This window comes from Bos indicus, chromosome 7 (genome assembly GCF_029378745.1).
Source record: "Bos indicus isolate NIAB-ARS_2022 breed Sahiwal x Tharparkar chromosome 7, NIAB-ARS_B.indTharparkar_mat_pri_1.0, whole genome shotgun sequence".
Classification (NCBI taxonomy): domain Eukaryota; kingdom Metazoa; phylum Chordata; class Mammalia; order Artiodactyla; family Bovidae; genus Bos; species Bos indicus.
In genome coordinates this window covers 60,314,684-60,333,743 of record NC_091766.1, presented here as the reverse complement: position 1 = coordinate 60,333,743, position 19,060 = coordinate 60,314,684, and the positions used below count along the sequence as shown (strand labels likewise).

At 46.4% G+C, this 19,060-nt stretch overlaps 1 protein-coding gene and 1 long non-coding RNA gene across 7 annotated transcripts in view; one reads left to right on the top strand and one right to left on the bottom strand.

The window, feature by feature from the left end:
* LOC109562181 (uncharacterized) overlaps positions 1-14,677 on the top strand; it is a 115,552-nt gene extending 100,875 nt beyond the window's left edge. For 2 of the 3 annotated variants that reach the window (XR_011567746.1, XR_011567745.1), the window contains exons 10-14: positions 5,602-5,700; positions 6,445-6,613; positions 9,240-9,457; positions 9,770-9,848; positions 11,615-12,682. This is a non-coding gene — a long non-coding RNA (uncharacterized lncRNA). Of the gene's footprint in view, positions 1-5,601; positions 5,701-6,444; positions 6,614-9,239; positions 9,458-9,769; positions 9,849-11,614; positions 12,683-13,450 lie in introns of those variants that run through there. The other variant, XR_011567747.1, reaches the window with a different exon arrangement.
* Positions 25-19,060, bottom strand: part of ABLIM3 (actin binding LIM protein family member 3) — a 136,959-nt gene continuing 117,923 nt past the window's right edge. For 3 of the 4 annotated variants that reach the window (XR_011567742.1, XR_011567743.1, XR_011567744.1), the window contains 7 exons: positions 18,539-18,603; positions 12,056-12,203; positions 10,837-10,866; positions 10,204-10,262; positions 8,406-8,466; positions 6,753-7,331; positions 25-2,238 (listed from right to left, as the gene is read on the bottom strand). Coding sequence is in view for 1 of the 4 variants with exons in the window: in XM_070793826.1 (XP_070649927.1) it covers positions 2,125-2,238; positions 6,753-6,833; positions 7,324-7,331; positions 8,406-8,466; positions 10,204-10,262; positions 10,837-10,866; positions 12,056-12,203; positions 18,539-18,603 (566 nt within the window). In the remaining 3 variants the exon portion in view is untranslated. The remainder of the gene's footprint in view (positions 2,239-6,752; positions 7,332-8,405; positions 8,467-10,203; positions 10,263-10,836; positions 10,867-12,055; positions 12,204-18,538; positions 18,604-19,060) is intronic. The other variant, XM_070793826.1, reaches the window with a different exon arrangement.

Genomic DNA, 19,060 nt, shown 5'->3' with positions numbered 1-19,060 from the left:
GAGAAACTGAGACCAAGAGAGGGCTTCTCTCTGATAGTTTTATTTTGAAAAATGTGCATGGTTCAGCCTCTCCCCATGTCACTCATTTCCACTCACATGAGAAACAACAGAAGGACACAAGTCTGGGTTGAAATTATGTGCATTTATGGGAAACAAAGATATTCAACAACAATAACAAAAGCCCTTCAATCTCTCCAAGTTCTCAACCAGCAATAATGAGGCAGTTTCAATGATTGTGTCTGGCTGGGGTCTTTTCTAAAAGGGTCAGGGCAGTTGAGACATTGGCCAAAAAGAGAAGATGCAGAAAGGGTGGACGTTCTAAATGAGAGTATATTAGACCTCCCTTCTGGCCCTTCATCCTTTCACCCTTTCAGGTTACAGTCTCCTCCCTTCGGTCTCCTTCACCTTCCTCAACTTCGCTTAGATGCAGTCTCTTGCAGAAAGCTGTCCTTGGTCTGCCCCAGCTGCATCTGCTTTCTTAGTAACATCACATACACTTTCTCATGCTGTCTCCTATCACTTTCTGCCTCACATCCATCATGTTTGAGTACATGCCTTATGACACCCATTTTTAGTAGGCATGCCCCTGAGATTGGGCCCCAGGTTGATCATTCTAGTATTCCCATTGCCCTCCCACAGTAAGTGCTCAGTATACAGCAGGTGCTCAGCATCAGCAGGTGCTCAGTGAGGGTTTGCTGAAGTCAGTCCTACATTTGCCACAACACATAACCTCTTGAGAGTCATAACTGTCATTTCCACTTCTTCATCCTTCCTTCGTGGTCTGACTCAAGCCATCTCCAGGAAGGAACAGATCTTACCATCACCAACTCATGGTTACAGACTTGGGGAGGGGAGGAGAGATGGTTAAGCTTTCATCCCTGTTCCAGAAGGCAAGGAGGCAGGAAAGGCAGCCACTGGGGAAATCAGGATGACCGTGAGCGACGTTGGCCAGTGCTCCATTTTGGAATCTCATAAGCAGTCATTCTTCAAAAGTTTCCCCCATGAAGCATGGCCAACTTTGCAGTGGGAGCCAAGGACTGGTGGGGGTATGGTTGGGTTGCTCTGCCAACCCAGAGACCAGACAGCATAGGCCAGGAAGCTTTCTTTAGGACGTGGTCTGGATTACCTTTGGAGGTGTGTGTTAGAGGTTGTCTGTCTAGTTGTTCGGTTGGAGCCGTGGTGGGAACATTAGCCCTGTGGCGAGTTGTCAGGCACATAGATTGTAGTAAGGCTGAAAAATACAGGCTGCGAAAATGGGCCTCTCCTCCTAAGGGGGAAGGTCCGGAGGTTCTGGGAGCAATGAGGGAGGGTCCCAGGGGTCCTGCAGCCCTGGCACTAACGGGCATCCCGCTCTGTCTCCTGCTCCTGGCTCCCACTTTCTCCCTCTGGTTCTTCACGTAGGGGCCAGGCACGGGGCCATGGGAAGCAATGATGCAGAAAAGGGAAGTGCTTTTTCTTTTCCTACCATGAGTCATAGATTTGGACTAGAGAGAGGTGAGGATCAAGGATAGGAGGAGGATTGAAGAGGCGAGGAGAGGCCAAGGCCCTATCCATTTCTGTTTATTTCTGTAACGAATAGACGTGAAACCCACATTTCTAGCTGCATCAGCCCCAGACAGCACTGAGGTCCTAATGGGGGGGATAAGAAAATTCTTCAGGGCTCTCAAAGGTGTTCAGTGACTCGGGGAGAACGCTGTGGATCCCCCTTGAGAAGGGCCCCTCTGGGGCCAGTGAAGTGTGAAAACTGCCCGGTCAGCATCGTCCCTGGAGGTTGGGGGAAGAGCCGAGAAGCAGAGAGAAGAGAGACTCCTTCAGGCACCTCTTTCAGGAAAGAGAGTTGGACCCTGGGGGACTCAAGTCAGGACAGATGTTTCAGTATAAAAAGGCTCCCCAGTAAAAGGATGGGAGTCCCCACAAATTCCTTCCCAAACCCCATTGCACTTAAAAAAGAGAAAGTAAGGAGCATAAAAATATCTTGATGATGTGGGCTTGCCTGACGATACAGAAAAGCAAGTCTCATGGCAGGCAGTGTGTCCCATTACACAAGAGGATTATACCGAGCTTCAGTATAGAGATTTTACATATATCTTTATATAAATGCATATATATTTATAGAGCCTCTGCCTAGAACAGCCGGGCTTGCTTCTTGAGTTCATTCCTCTTCCAGAGGGCCAGCCGGTCAAACTCGGAGATGGTCATGCCAAAGACCTGGTAGAACTCTTCCTGGGACAGGTGGCGCTGGAAGAAGAGGGGAGGAGACAGAGAGGGAACAACTTGAGGACGTGAGAGGCAGGTAGATGCAGGAGTGGTTCCTGTACGTTTCCTCTGGTTCTGCTGTGCCTGGTACAGTGCCTGACCCACGGAGGGTGTGTGATGAGTATGTCGAGTGGATGGCTGTGTGAGTGAGTGTTTCCTGGGAGGGACCCCTGTAGTTGATCTGGCTGGAGAGGCTTTCTCTACCCAAGACTCAGGCGGGACTTCCGCTTCACCTGAGTGCCTCTCGGTTGGCCTCCCCTTTCTGCATCCCTGCTCCATGCATTGTGTCCAGGAGTGTGTATGGAGTAATGTTACTGCTGTCTACTTTGGACAGAAAAGGAGGCATGTCCAAGATTTTAGGGTGTATTTCCTCTTAGTAATAAGTTTACCAAAAAAATCTGGAAGGTTTTTCCTTAGGTCAGTCAATGAAAAAAAAAATTTCTCTCTCGATTTCTCCATACCATACTCTTTGTTATATGAAAACAAGTATGCCACATAATGAAACATTGTTCTTCATGTCTTAGTGGGTTTTTTAACCCCTTTCTGCCTGTCCTTTCTCCTGTCCCTTCTGAGCAGAGTTGAAAGTTGATACAACTTTGATTTCTAAGCTTTGAGTTAGAAATATATGGCACTTAAAATGTGGCAAAATGTAAACAGTTGGTGAAGGATAAATGGATCCTCATTTTGCTATTCTTGAAACTCTTCTGGAGGTCTGAAATTTTATTTTTTAAATAAAATTTATGATTTTGTTTAAAGAGAGAATTAGATGGCCTATGTCCTGCCTGAAAGCTTACTGCATTCACTTGCTCTTGTTACCAGTTATATTAGCTCATCAGGTATTGAAGGAAATTGAATGAGAATTATGTGTACAGCCACATAACACTTAGCCAATTCTCTGGCTTGTTGGCACTGTGAATGAATGTTTTTGCCACATTTCCAAAACTTTCTTTAGGTAAAGGTAACTTTGATACTTTTGTTAGATATTGTTGGTTATATATCATACTTTTGTTAGATATCACTGGTTATATATCTGAGTTGATTTTTGGGTACTCTATTGCATTTTTATCATGCTCATATGTACATTCACTCTTTTCTCTTTTAATTCTTCTGACCACTTTGAAAACCAGGAATTATTTCTACCCAATTGGAAAGTGAGAAAAGCAAAAGTCAGAGAATTAAAATGACTTGCCCAGGAGGGAGGGGAGATCACTAGGCAGGTAGCAGAACTGAGTCTAGGGCTCCTGATGCCAAATGCAGTGTATGCCCACCACCCTCTTGGTCAATTTTGAAAATACACAAGAGAGAAAATAGCATAGTGCACACCCATGCCCCTCACCCAGATTCAATGACCATCAGAATCTACCACATTTTCTCTTTCCTCTCATTAAGTCTCTTAACTCTAGATACTGCCACTTCACTCCTACATACAGCAGTTGGCATCTCAAAGCATACTGGGTATTTGCTTTCTTACATAACCACAACAGCATGGGCAAGAAAAAATGACAATTCCACAGAATTACCTAATACTTGTCCACAATAAAATTCCCCTAATGGTCTCAAAAGTATCTTTTTAGAGCTGGTTTGTTTGAATACGGATTCAGACAGCACCCACATGTCACATTTGGCTGTTAGACTCCTTCAGACCCCACCTGTCTAGACAGTGTCCTTCTTTTGTTCTGCTATTGACTCGCCCAGATCTGTTTTACTCTCACTGAAGTGCTGAAAATATGTGGATATGAGAACATTCTCTGCCCCTTCCATAGTAAAGCCTGAGGGGAACTGTAATTTAGTCTAATCTGTTTTTTCTGTTGTTGGAGAGTGATGGTTACTATCGATTCTCTAGCTGGCTTTCGCCACTGTGTTAAAAAATCTTTAACACAGTATAAAGGAATTAAGCCTAAACTACTCAAGTAGCCACTGTAGGACACAATGAGGAATCTGAGGCTTTCTTCTCTCTGTTGAGGGCCACATGGAGTCTCCTTTCTCCTGAGTTCTCAGAGCATTTAATGGCAGCCTGTCCACTTGACATCCATCACAGACTTTAATGGATGAAGATTATGTGCCCGGGCTTTAGAGCCAGGCAGATATGAGTGTGTGACCTTGGACAGGGTACTTCCAACATCACTGAGCCTCAGTGTCCTCTCGTGAGAGTGGCAGCATGCCAGTACCTGCCCTCATGGGTCCTGTGAGGATGACAGATGATGAGGGGCATGCTCTTGGCACAGTGAATTACTGGTGCAGGGATCTCTTCACGTGTCTGTCACAAGGTGTGGCCTGGTCTCCGTTTCCTTTGATTTCATCTCCTCCTCCTCCTCCTCCTGGGCTCACGTGGCCCCAGCCACACTCACCTCCTGCTGTCCTCCAATGCACCAGGTTCACTCCTGCATCAGGGCCTTGGTGATGGCTGTTTCCCTGGCCCAGAATGTGCTTCCTTTCTATATAGGCATGGTTTGTACTTCAAGTGTTTGCTCAGATGTCATGTTTTCAATGAGCTCTACTCAGACCTCCCTATTTAAGCCTGCAACTCACCCCTCCAGCTCCCAATCCCCCTCACGCTGCTCTCCTCTTACTCCTTGCCCTCAGCCCCGTTACCTCCCAACACACTACTGTTTCCTTATTATTGTATCATTTACTGTATGTCTCCTCACATGAGAACACCAGCTCCAAGGGGGCAGGGGTCCTTGTTTTGTTCACTGATAACACTGCAAGGACCTAGAGCAGTATCTGGTATATATAATAGGTTTGAAAAAATACTTATTGTGTGAATAAGTATCTATACTCTGAGCTCCCTGAGGACAGGGGGGTCTCCTTCTTCAATGCCCACCCTGAACTGCTGCTGCAGGGTTTCTAGCCCAGGAGTCTCAGCTCAGGCTACGTATCAGACATCCCTGGGAACCTGTGAAGAACACTGATGCCTGAGCTCCTTCCCCAGATTGCAATTTAATTGGACTTGGGTGGGACCCTGTACTAGTATTTTTAAAAAGCTCCTCAAGTGATTCTTAGAGAAGGTTGTGTTTTCCTGGGTGTCTAGGAGCAGAGCATTTGGTCATCCAGGATGAACCAGGCTTGTGAACATTTTCATCCCTAAATGCTGGCTCCTCTGAGCTGCCGAGGGAGCTGTCCCTGTCAGCACTGGCAGACACTTACGTGGGGAGAATCACTGGCTTCTGTTCCTGCTAACCCAGCCTGCTAGAGCTGGAAGGACTCACAGAGCATCCTGGCTGCCCACACCCCCGTCCTACGGCTTCAACGCTCTACTCTGGGCAGATTCCTTAGCTGTCAGGTCAAGGGTGTCCCAAGAAGTGCTGAGCCTCCTCTCTTACAAGCCTGCATTCAATTCCACAGACATCTCCTGACCCTTCTCCTAGTCCAGGCCCTGTGGTAGATGACAGCGTGTCAGACAGAGGAGATGGATGGCTTGATGAGCTGATGCAAAGGAGAAAGGTATTGGGTCTGTGCTCTGGACACAGGGCTGGAGGAGGAAGAGAAGGTCAGTGACACACCCTGAGGAAAGCTTTGGGGAGGCTTTGGGGCACAGGCGTCACTAGAATGGAGCCCTGAGAAGTGAAGGGGCTGCTGAGATGGAAAGGGTGTTCCAGGGAGAGGCAGGGAGGGAAAGGGCAGGGGATGCTTCTGGAGTCGGTGTAAGCAGGAACTGGAACTCCACGCCCAGTAGACTGGACGGCTCCAGAGCCCAAGGCCATGTTCAGGCCTCGTCTGTTCTGTATCGCTTGCTGTTGCTCCTCCCTCCTTGTCCATCTGGACCCGCCCACCCCAAGTCCATCCAGTTCCTCCCTCTCCCTGGAGGCCTGTGTCAGCACAGCCAGCCTTGTCGTCTTCTCTGAGTAACAGCACAGAAACTCTGGAGAGCTTTCTACTCAGTACACTGCTGGATTCCATGTCAAGGGCTCCTGTGTACTGTCTCATGTATGTCACTTGGCAACCTGAGGGAAGCATGACAATCACCCCGTCTTATAGAGGAGACAACCGAGGTTTGGAGATGGGCCAGTTTGTCACGTGGCCAAACTGTCCACCCAGGGATGGCAGCATCAGAGTTGGAACCTAGGGAGTCCTGCTCGAGACTTGCGTATATGTTTACCCTCTGCAGAGAACTGTCCCCGTCCTTTCCCACTGCAGACACTGGTTTTCTATACCGTCCTATGTAACGCCAGTGCTGTTTTTTCTTAGCACACAGGCTGCAGGCCCTTGAAAGGCAGGAACCAAATTCAGCTCTCCTCTTACATCTGCAAAAGTATCAGCCCAGTTTGGAGACACGCTATAGCTGTGCACTACAGATGCTAACTGAATCAAGAGGCTGCACAGAACAGCAAGGAACAGCCTGGGCTAAGGAAACCAGGTAGGAGTGTCTGTTTTTTCAACCAGCTGTGTGACCCCTATGTCATTCATTCTGTCTGTCCCTCCCGAGCTGGGTTAGACCGGTCAAATTCTGCAATCACTTCAAACCCAGAGGCTCCTGCTCAGTTTTCTGTACCTACCTCTAAACGCGTCCGGTCCACATCCTTGGGCAGTCGGTTTCTCCCTCTTGTGGTCACCAGCAGCAGTTCGTAAGGGTAGATCTGAGGAGAGAGGAGGGGGTGTTTGCAGGCTGGGTGAGGGTGGTGGCTGCGATCCCTCTTCTATCCAGGAAGGGCCAGCGATTATCAAGTCTGGAGGAAGCACTGGTGCGTCCTCTTTGGGGTTTCCTGGCAGCCTCAAGGCGCCGTCTCCCAAAGGCAAGGCCCCACAGTCCTTGGATACTGCCAGGGATGAGCGTGGTGTGTGAGCAGAAGGGCTCCTGCATGTGAATGTCTCATATTTGTGATTGGCAAGCCTCCAGAAACGTCTCCGAGGCCTGGGGGAACTGTCTGGTTTCAGGAGGCAAGAGATGTAGGGCAGGATTCAGGGAAAGTGCCCAAGCAGGGACCGGAAATGCTAGTCCTGAGAGGACCCTTGGGGTTTTTTGTCGATGTTCCCTTCCCTGCATAGACAGTGCTGTCATCTTCCCGCTCGTCCCCAGTGTGGCAACTTGCAGGGTCCCAGAGACCCCCAGGGTCTATGTGTCTTTACCTTGTACTCTGCAGAGAGAAAAGAGACACACAAAAAGTAGAAACCATCAGTCTTTGCTTTGCATCCCTACACTGGCTTCTTTTTTTTTTTTTTCCCTTTCACTTTTCTTTCTTTTTAAATTTAATTTTATTTTTAAACTTTACAATATTGTATTAGTTTTGCCAAATATCGAAATGAATCCACCACAGGTATACATGTGTTCCCCATCCTGAACCCTCCTCCCTCCTCCCTCCCCATACCATCCCTCTGGGTCGTCCCAGTGCACCAGCCCCAAGCATCCAGTATCGTGCATCGAACCTGGACTGGCGACTCGTTCCATATATGATATTATACGTATTTTAATGCCATTCTCCCAAATCATCCCACCCTCTCCCTCTCCCACAGAGTCCAAAAGACTGTTGTATACATCAGTGTCTCTTTGGCTGTCTCGTATACAGGGTTATTGTTACCATCTTTCTAAATTCCATATATATGCACTGGCTTCTGTTATAGAGACCCTATCCTTATTGAATTCATCCTAAATCAAGGCTGGTTTGAATACAGTGGAGAAAGGGGTTGGGCTGATCCAGGGACAGGTTTTTAGAGATATTTAGAATAGAAATAAGAAGAGCCTGGGGGCCATGAAGCAAATGGGTGAAGTCCTTCATCTTCCAGGGGGATTCCTCCAGGGTTTGATGTGGACCTGCCTGAGCCTGCTTACTGGAGCCGGATGAGGCCGGTGGAAGAGCATCACAGTGTGAGGTTCATGGAATTTTTTCTGGGAACAATGTGTCTGGCTTTGAGTGTTTCCCTCCACCTGGGGACTGGCAGGCAACTCCAGCTCAGCAGTACTGGGAGAAAAGCAAGCACTCTGTGATGGCTCTGGGAATCCAGATGGGACAAATGGGCTGGAGATCACCCAAGGCCAGGGACCTGAGAGGATGAGGGAGGAGCAGGGGAAAAGGGAGGGAATGGGAAATGAAAGGGAACTCGGGGTTTAGATAGAGCCCAGGGTGGGGCCATAATCGTTTGTCAAGTGGGCAGTTGTGAGCAGCGCATTGTAACGAGGTCCCTGTGAAGTCCCAGGAGAGGCCCACACTCACCTCGCATGCCCCAGTTGACGGCGTTCATGCTGTCGTAGTGGAATAGGTCTGCGCTGGGTGTCTGCAGGGGAGACAGAAGCAGGGCTGGCCTGAGGTGGGCTCACCTCTGCCTCACTCAAGTCCTCACCCGTCTCCAGAAAGTGGACTGGAGCTGGTGGGACTCAGCGCTGTCTCAGAAGCTTCAGTCTCAAGTTGGGATGATTTAATTTGCTGCCGTGTGCCTAGTGCGTAGGCCTGGCACATAGTAGGCACTCCGTAAATAGTCATATGCTGGTGAACTGCAGCATACACTTTCTTTCATTACTCAAGTATCATTTTTTCTATGAGATCTACCCTGACAACTCTATCTAAAATTATAAGTCGCCCCTTCCCCAACTCGCCACCCTTCTTGTCCTGCTCAACTTCCCCCTTTTTTCCCATAGCACTTACTACCCTCTGCTGCTGCTGCTAAGTCGCTTCAGCCGTGTCCGACTCTGTCTACACAGTGTGTATAAGGTGATTTGCATACCACGTAGTCCTACTTGCTTTCTGTTTCTCTCTACAAGAATATAAGCTCCAAGGGGCAGGGGTTTTTGTTTGATTTGGTCACTGGTATTCCAAGCACCCAGAGCAATGCCTGGCATACATAAATGGCTTTCAGTATAAACATCTGTTCATGAACAAATGTCCAGGCTCTGGGCGTGTTGAGGACAGGGTCTGTCTGTCCCCTGCTTGGGAGAGGGGATGGTATTAACACCAGCCATCTCTCTACCATGGAGCTCTGATCCCTTTTGTGTGCTTAACCCTAAAATTGTCTCTCATACAGTTAAGTCTCCCACTTCTGTCCCTTTGCAGTCTCTTCTCTACACAAGGGGGAGCCCATTACAAATCTGAGTTGGATGGTGCAGCACACCCACGGGAAACCTTCTGAGTCTTTACCAGCGCTGGGCCCTAATGACACCTGTCTGGCTTCATCTCCACGCTCACTCCATCCCCGCCTCGTGTCCTCTCCACCGAGGGACTCTGACACGGTGCTTGCCTCTATTTGGGTGGTTCTTCCTCATCTTGGACAGGTGAGGTCGTCCCTCCCTGCACTCAGGCCTTTGTTTAAATTCACCCCTCTCTGACCTTCTCCAAATACACGTGACTGCTGACTTCAAGTCACACATGCACTTACAGGTCATCTGTCTCTCCAGCTAGAATGTGAGCTCCACAGGAGCAGCAAATATGTTCACCGTAGGACCCCCAGCATCCGGAACAGTGCTGGCCCTGTTCAGGGCCAGACAGTAATGAATGTCTGCCTTAATGTCCCTTCCCTCCCCCCATCCCTTGTCCAGTCACAGAGCCTCTCCTTTTGCCAACAAGCCATTTTCATTCCCTTTCAGTCCTTAAACAAACTCAGCTTCCATGAAGGTTTTACGCTGTAGGATATCTAAGAGTTCGGAAGGCTCCAGGCCACAGCAGGTGAGTCAGTCAGGTCAGGCTGTGAGGTCAGCTCGAATCCTGGCTCAGCACTTACTGGGAATGAGAGCTCAAGCAGGTCACTGCACCTGTCTGAACCTCCGTTTCTTCATCCACAAAATAGGTTATTAAAAATAGTAAGTACCTTGCAGGGTTACAATGAGTGAGTGCTCAGCATGGAGTAATTGTGCCATAAATACTAGGGGCTCCCAGCCCTCCCACGGGGGCTCTTTTGTCAGTGCACCTCTAGCCCCAAAGCCTCTGTCTAGGTTTCACCCGTTTGTCATCACCCACGAGCGGGTGCAGGAGCTGTGAACCGCTTCGGGAGAATGTCCCCAGTGCATCCTCTCTTACTTACCCTGTGCAGCCCGTTTCTTCTGTAGGCAGGCAGGGAGGCAGATTTAGAGATGAGGGGATCTGAAAAGGAGCCGAGACAATTACCAGAAGCCCCAAGCCAGGGTTCCCTCTCCCCGAGGTCATCTGGGCAAATGGCCAGTGTTACTCCCACTTCCATGGGAAGGGGCATGGACAGGGGCCGCCAGCTCCTTCCACTGCTCTCCAGGCTTACAGCTGACCATCTCAGGGGTGCCTCATCCTGGCAGAATTCAAGGCCCCCCCGAAGTACCCACTCACAGTCTTTTGGCCTTAAATGCTCGCATTTACACTCCTATGATGGACCCATGTGTCCTGGCTACAGGGTGGCTCTGAACATAGGCCCTGGGATTGGAGTCGAGCTCAGAACTCAGACGGGCAGGCTCCCACATGGTGGAAGATGTGTATGCTCTTTCTTTCTCTCTGGGAGCCATTGGGCACGGCTGCCCTGGTTCCAGAACCAAAGATTAAGGCCCACCATCTGACAAACTATGTCAGATGAGGACTGTGCTGGAACATCCATGCTGTATACTCATCACAGCTCAGGGGGCCCTGCAGCTGACTCGGCTCTGGCCCTCACACAACATGATGGTCTGAAGGTAGGGTGGGCAGGACGTACCACTGTCAGCCAGGTAGTGGGACCGAGGGGCTGCAAGAGAGAGAAGTTGGAGATCAGTGCTCATGTTGACAGACAGAAACAGCTCTCATTCCTGGGCCACCCTGGCCGGCAGGTTGGAGGGTGTCTTCAGTGCCTCTTCCCACCGGTCAGTTTCTAACTGCTGCATCTGCAGCAGGTCCCCCCTCCTCAGGCCAGCATGCAGCCCAGCGCAGGTGCTCTGTGATAGCTGCCGCACAGATGCCATTGATGGAGCTAAATTTTGACCAGCTCTGATAGAAAAATGTAGAGCCCAGAGCCAGGGGTTGAAAACAGTGCCCCTCAGTGGTCAAACAGGAAAACAGCTCATCAGTTCATCCCGGCTCTGCCATTAATAGATACCCAGCTTCAGATTAGTAAATCATGCTTATCTGTAAGACAGGGAAGGACAGTGTCTCCTTTATAGGGTTCTTGTGAAAGATATAGGGCACAATACAGTAAATATCAGTACAGTGTCTGACAGATACAAACCCTCCATAACACTGGCTTTATCAGCATCACTACCACTGTCATCTTTGACCTCACCTGGAGTCAAGGTGCAGTGCATACAGCCAAGAGGGGAAAAAGCTTATGGCCTGAGTCACTCTGTGTTGGGTCTGACTTTGGGCAAGGGCTCTCTCCTCTATGAACTGGGTGGTAATAATCCCTCTACATTCTGGGTCTTTGTGAGGACCAAGGCTATAGTGTATCTGCAAATGCCCAGCACACTGGATTGTAATTGGTACCTTTGTTTATCCATCAGGTATTGACCTGAGACAGGATTTCCTGGCAGGACTGAATCCCACAGGGGTAAGTAAGAGATGAGGCAGGTAGAGTTATGTGTGGGTCCAGGAATAGGGAGGAGCTTACACTGAGAGACTCGCAGGGCAAAATGCTTGAACCAAGCCTCTGATTGTACACTTCCAGTGATGGAAGGCTCAACTACCTCAAGAGTCAGCCCCGTTTATCTTCAGACTATTAGAAGAGCTTTTTCTTTCTTTACATGGCACCTGACTGGAAGTCACAGCTTCAGATTGACCCAAAGAGGCAGAAGTGCCTCCTCAGGTCAGAGCATGGTCTTTAGCCTGTATTCTAGACCCTGGTGCGGCTGTGTAGGAGGTTAGATTCACTTAGGGAAGAACTGATGGGGAAGAAAGTGCCCCCCGCCCCTGCCGCCCCCAGCAGGCTCCGGGGCAGTGCTTACAGCCATTTAGGGACACATCGTAGCCAGCTGTGTGCAGGGCCTCCCGGCTGCTAGTGGAGCTCCGGGGCGGGGTCCAGGGGTCTGCATAGGAACTGGACCTGGCCTTCATCTCTTCCTTCAGAATCAGTCTGCCAATTCCGCTCTGGAGCTGGGGGTGGGAGAGGAGGAAGATGAAGTTAGAAGGAAACAAAGAACACTGAGCTGAAACAGGCTTGGGAAGGGCTGAGGGACCAGACTCTATAGAGTGAACCTCTCACGTTTTTTGCCTTCCCAGTGTCCCTCTACCTTCGTAGCATCCATGTTTTCTTTTGGGGGACTTCATTGGTCAGAGTGGGGCCCTGGTGGTGGGCACAGAAGTAAGACCTGGCCAACAACAGCATTGCGGACAATCACTGTCCACAGTGATTGGTTCAGCGATGGACAGATGGCGCTAGCTAGGCCAGGGAGAGCCTTCCTGGGACTCTTGGAGTTGCTGGCACCCATTTTTAAAAAAGACATTTTTTTTGGTGGGGGGGCGGCGGTGAAAGTCACAAACATAAAATTAACCATTTTAAAGAGACCACACAATACAGTGAGTGTCATTTAGTACATTCCTGATACTGTGTAGCCACAACCTCCACCTATTTTCACATCATTTTTATCATTTTACCCCAAAAGAAGACCCTCTACTCATTAAATGATCACTCTCTTTCCCCCCCTTTCCTTCTAGGCCTTGATAATCACCAGTCTCTGTTCTGTCTCTGTGGATTTAGCTCTTCTGGATATTCCATATAAGTGGAATTGTACCCGTATGTGGGCTTTTGTGTCCGGCTTCTTTCACTAAGCGTAGTGTTTGCAGGGTTCATATACACTGTACCATGTATCAGCACCTCATTCTTTTTTTAGCTGATACTCTGTCATATGGATATGCCACATTTTGTTTATTCATTCGTGAGTTGATGAACTTTTGGGCTGCTTCCACCTCTTGGTTATTGTGAGTGGTTCTGCCATGACCTGCGTGTATGTTATTGAGTACCAGTTTTCAATTCTTCTGGGTATCTACCTAGGAATGGAATTGATGGGTCTGTGAACCAAGAACATCTCCTGCCATATCAATAACAAAGGATGTTGCAACCATCAAACCAACCTCTACAGCCGCCACCCCCCGCAACCCCCCCCCCCCCCCCCCCCCCCCCCCGCCCCCCGCCCCGTGCACCCTGAGGGGATTCAGAAGGGAGTAAAACCGGATGCTGGCCCTAGATAGTTAAGGTACATAACAAATGAATCATTTCAATGAGCCCAGACTCTTGCATCTTCCCATACATAGAAAAGGGCTAAATTCATTAACTTGAGATGTTTGTTTTTTCCTTAATTATAATCTTTTGATGTTTGACTATTTTTTGTCTTGTTTTACAGAAACTCCTTTATCTCCTGGTTCCTCCCTTACCTTTTCAGAACTGTGCCTCAGAGATATCTGAGAGCTTAGGTCCTTAGTGTCTGCTGAATAAAACATAATTCTCAACTTTTCAGTTGCATATATATATATTTTTTGTCAACAGTTTTGGCAGCCACAGAGGGACCCAGAGCAGACTTTTCTCCTCTGCCTGAACTCTAAAGGCTCCAGAGCCTAGGTACCAGCAGAGGATTCTTGGGCCTGTCTGCCTCCTCAGAGTCCAGATGAATTTGGGTGAATCTCTCCTGTTATTGGGCTTCCCTTGTGGCTCAGCTGGTAAAGAATCCACCTGCAATGCGGGAGACCTGGGTTCGATCCCTGGGTTGGGAAGATGCCCTGGAGAATTCCATGAAGTGTATAGTCCGTGGGGTCCCAAAGAGTTGGACATGACTGACTTCCACTTCACTCTCCTATTATTGGCTGGTGATCCTAAGTTTTATTCAGTGGTGTTAAACTCCTCACTGGAAGAGAGGTAGGTTATCCTTGAAACTTAGTTTCAAGAAGAGGTACCTGGGTTATCCTCTGTCTGAAGACACTGTGAAGACTTTTTGCCCAGTTTAGACACTGAGCGGGTTATCCTCAGTTGAAATACTGAGGAGACTTGGCTCAGTTGTAAGACCCTGAGTAAGGTTGGACGCAGTAATTATATAGACTGGCTTGTTGTTTTTCCTTGAATTGGATGCTTAGTAATAAAAGTGAAGATATTTCATGAGAGCTTTCAGCTCAGAAGGAACATCACCTCCTGGCCGGCAATGGCTTTCTGAGGAAACTGAGAAACTTGTGGGAGTGACAGAGCCAAGTCCTCACACCGTGCAGCTGTACCTATAGGGTAACTCACGCTTTTTAATTAAAAACTTGCTTTCCATGGACATGCAAAAGAGCCGACCACTCCATACTCCAAGCACCCTCAGTGGTCTCAGGCTACTGAAGGGAGAAACCAAAACACAGGGCTAAAAGGACTCCAGGCTAAAATCTAGAGGGGTTAAGCTCACACCAGTCATCATTAGTGACTTTATTTGGACAAACTGACCTTGGAATGGGGAATACAGCTTTCAAAACAAAAAGAATAAGGATCGACAGGTTGCCAGCCTCTAAGACCCCAGCCAGATTTCTGCATGTACAAAACTTAATATTTACAAGTACTTACTTCATTAGGAACTGAAGGAACTCTTGTCCTGAAAATGACTAAGGCAGGGGGTGGGGGTGGGGAGGGCCTCTTCTATTGAGTACACAGTTAAATTAGAGAAAGCCATCTTGATAAAACATCTTTACGGAATTCTGACCTTAAAGAAACAAAAGCCCTTCTAGGGAGAACTTGCATTTCTGTCCCCGTGTCTTTGAGATGTAAGTATTCTACCTGATTTTCTTAGGCATTTTGTGTATGTGTCATCAGTGTGGGCTGTATTCACATTTCTGATTTCTAGAAACTTGCAGGACAAAGACAGTTGCTTTTAATTCTCAAAAATGGTCTGCTGTCTAAATGATATTTAGTCTTTTTCACAAAGAGCAAGGCCATAGTAATCTGAGCAAGCAAATTTAACTTATTCCAACTGTTATTTATAAACTAGTAAGTTTATATTGTAATACCTGATTCATAACTAAGTTTTTAAGGTGAAGCTAATGTAAATATACATATACATTACATGAGGTGTCTCTACCTCCAGAAAATACTGTCAAAATTAAATTTATAAAAGAACTATTTAATTAGCTTAAAAGTAAGTGGTTACAAATTAAATACTTCTAAACAAAATGCAACTGGCCAGAATGAATTTCACGTTCATTTAGGAAATATTCAATATTAAATTAATACCTGGTATTAAAGCTAACTTAAGCTTGCTGGTTTAATAAGACAGACATTTCTTACTTTTGTACCAAGCTTTACTGAAGGTCAGTAAGTTCATGTTATTTCTGTTGCAGCATTTGTCAGCAAAAAAAAATTAGTATGATGATATTTTTGCAAGTTATAAAAATAAAGGTATATGAGATTAAAGTTTTCAGGTGAACCCTTTAGGAATAATTATGATTTGGGTTTTTAACTGCTTTTGAACTGTGTTATTGGAGAAGACTCTTGAGAGTTCCTTGGACTGCAAGGAGATCCAACCAGTCCATCCTAAAGGAAATCATTGGAAAGGCTGATGCTGAAACTCCAATATTTTGGCCACCTGATGCAAAGAACTGACTCCTTGGAAAAGACCCTGATGCTGGGAAAGATTGAAGGCAGGAGGCGATGGGGAAGACAGAGGATGAGATGGTTGGATGGCATCACCAACTCGATAGACATGAGTTTGAGTAAGCTCTGGGAGTCGGTGATGGACAGGAAGCCTGGCGTGCTATAGGCCATGGGGTTGCAAAGAGTAGGACACGACTGAGCGAGTGAACTGAACTGATGATTTGGGTATATTGATTTAAAATAGTTTCTGCAGATTTTTGGTAACTTAAAACTTTAGAGTTTTTCCTATTAATTTAAAAATTTTTCTTTCATACTGGAGTATAGGTGATTTACCATGCTGTGTTAGTTTCAGATGTATCGATAAATGATTCAATTTATACATATATCCATTTTTCAGATTCTTTTTCCATAAAGGTTATTATAGAATATTGAGTTCCCCATGCTATACAGTAGGTCAAAAAGACAAAACATTTCAAAAACAAATACAAATCACTTATAGAAAAAGAATCTCACACAACCTGTCAAAAGCAGTATTCCAAGAAAACTTTGTTCTCTTAACAGAGAGAGGAACCAAATCCAGTCTTGTACCAGCCTACCTCTAATAGTAATATGCAGTTACCTGTATTTGTTTTTGAAATTGTCACTTTGGTTAAGTAAGTATTGTTTCACAGTGATCTATGATCCTGTTTGGCCAAGTGTTTTGAAACCTTTGTGAAACCTTTGTGATATTTTTGACAAATTTCCCAAAGAACAAATTCTAACTGAAATTATTTGATCCCTAGCTAACTCTGGGATGCTTCAAAGAAATTCTGAGGCATCTCAGAAATTGCTATTTATTTGGTATGTTATTAATAAATCAGGGGTCTCCAGCCTCTGGGCCATGGACTGGTACCTTCTGTCAGATCAGTGGTGGCCAGATTAGAAATAAAGTGCATAATAAATGTAATGTCCTTGAATCATCCTGAAACCATCCCCCTGGTCCATGGAAAAATTATCTTCCATAGAACATTCCCTGGTGCCAAAGGTTGGGGACTGTCAAGGTTAAATTGTATGGCTAAATATCATTAATATAGATATTCCAAAATTTATATGGAATTCCTGAAAATCTGATATGTCCTACTATAAAGCTATAAGCCATAATTCTAGTTATCTTAAAATGTTCTATATCACAGAAATATCCAAGTATCTTGTCAGTTATAATAAGTCAGATCTTTAACCTTGCCAGTTTAAGTCTTGTTGTTTATAGACAATCACTGTTTTACTCTGACACTTCTATAAAATGAAAATCTTAAAAAAGATTCATTAAAAATGACATTTGATAAGCATAAGTTTCTGATAACTTTTAGATCATACTCCTGAACTGGGTAAGAAATTTAAAAACGAATGGAAAACCTAACAACTTCATCGAGATTAATAGGAATTAATTACATGGGACTGAATGATTGATAAATATGATTGATAATTTTATGACTTTTTCTGATATTTACTGATTTTTAATTTATGTTTTCCAGAAAAACTTTCCTCTTACACTATGACCTACAGCAAGTTGATAAAGTATACCTTTGTAAACAAAGATGAAACATTTACCTTTGTTTCTCTACCTGATCTTTCCAGAATTTGGCTTTTCCAGCTGGATTCCCCGTGGACTTGATGACTTGTTTTGACCAGATTACAACTAGTTATACTAATTACTCTTTTAGTTTGTTCTTTCTTGTTGTTTTCAAATTATTTATACTTTGTGCCTCTCTCTGGTGCACAATCAGTTTATTAATGTTACCAGCTGTATTGCTTATATTCTGTTTTATAAGATTGTTATCTCTTACATTACCAATGGGTAATCAAGCCTCCAACAAATTTAATGTTATCTCAAGGCAGTTGATCATGTACATAACTGTACATACAATAATTGTAATTGTGCAACTCTAGATATGGGAAGAAGGAACAAGGGAAAACATTTCCTGGATCATAACAGACTAGTAAGACACATGACCCAGAGACTTTTAGATTATCAGCAGGACCCAATCCAAGGAAAATCAGCACATTCAGTGGCCTGTCAACAGAATCTTTGCCTGATCTAGGAATGCACCTTCCTGGCACCAAGGGACAAAATCGGTCATGCAGTACCTCCCAAATTGGTCAAATTTATTACCAAGAGGAAGCACTGTGAGCAAAGGATGTCACCTGCCATATCAATAAACAAAGGATGTTGCTGCCACCAACCTCTGTGGCTTGTCTCAGTGGTATACCCTGAGGGGGTTCAGGATGGACAAAAACAGGATACTGACCTTAGACAGTTAAGATGCAAATTAAGGAATGATTTCAGTGAGCCCAGTCCCTTGCATCTTCCCATACATAGAAAAGGGCTAACTTCATTACCTGGAAATGTCTGTTTTTTCTTTAGTCAGCAGCAATCTTTTGATGTTCAACTTCCTGATTTTTTTTTTGAAAAAAACTATATATCCTGGCTCTTCCCTTACCTCTTTGGAATACTATCTCAGAGCTATCTGAGAGGCTGAATCCTGGGCTTAGGTCCTCAGTATATCTGCTGAATAAAACATAATTCGTACCTTTCAGGTGGTGTGTGTGTTTTCCGTCGACAGTTCCTGTTGTAATTCCTGGAACTTTGTGAGGGCCACAGACTCCCTCAGCCACTGCACCACTTTCCATTCCCACCAGCGATATACAAGTCACTGGTACCCACTGACCACCTGATGGCAGGAATAACCTACAGCTAATCCTACCAGCCGACTTTTCTGTTATGCCAAGTTTTGCATTTCTTTTTTTCTATCATAGTTTGAATTTGGTTTCTGTCCCTCACAAATGAAAAAACCCTCAGCGACATACCATGGCAGCATCTCATTCAGTTGTGTGGCCTGCTTACCTTGTGCATACTGCGGTCAAAGTCGTCCTCCTCTCCTCCAGATGAGAATCTTCTGGCTCGGGGCACTGCCGGAAAAGACAGCTAGGATCAGCCCCTGCCCTGGGGAGAGGGCGTCGGGGGCAGCACAGCCTTCACAGGGGGTTTCTGCTTGGCGCTGCCACTTTCTAGATGGGCGACCCCTCACAAGTGCACTTTGCCTTCACCGTGGGCCTCCCGGTACTGAGACGCCCAGTGTCCCTTCCCGTTCTTAGGCTGGGAAGCGCCGGCAAAGCTAACAGCCCAGACAGAGTTAATAAACCACGATGTGAGGACTCTTGCTAACACTGGCAGGAAAGGTGTTCTCTCTGCCAAGGGCAGGGGGTCAGCCTGGACCTGCCAGAGCTCATCCTGGCATGAGGACAGTCAGCCTAAGGCTGGAGCCACCCAGCCCTGAGGACTGCTCGGGTCCTGGTGGTTCCCACCCACCTCTAGATCCAGCTGTACCCCAGAAACTTCCAGTCACCTGACCCAGGAAATCCTTGT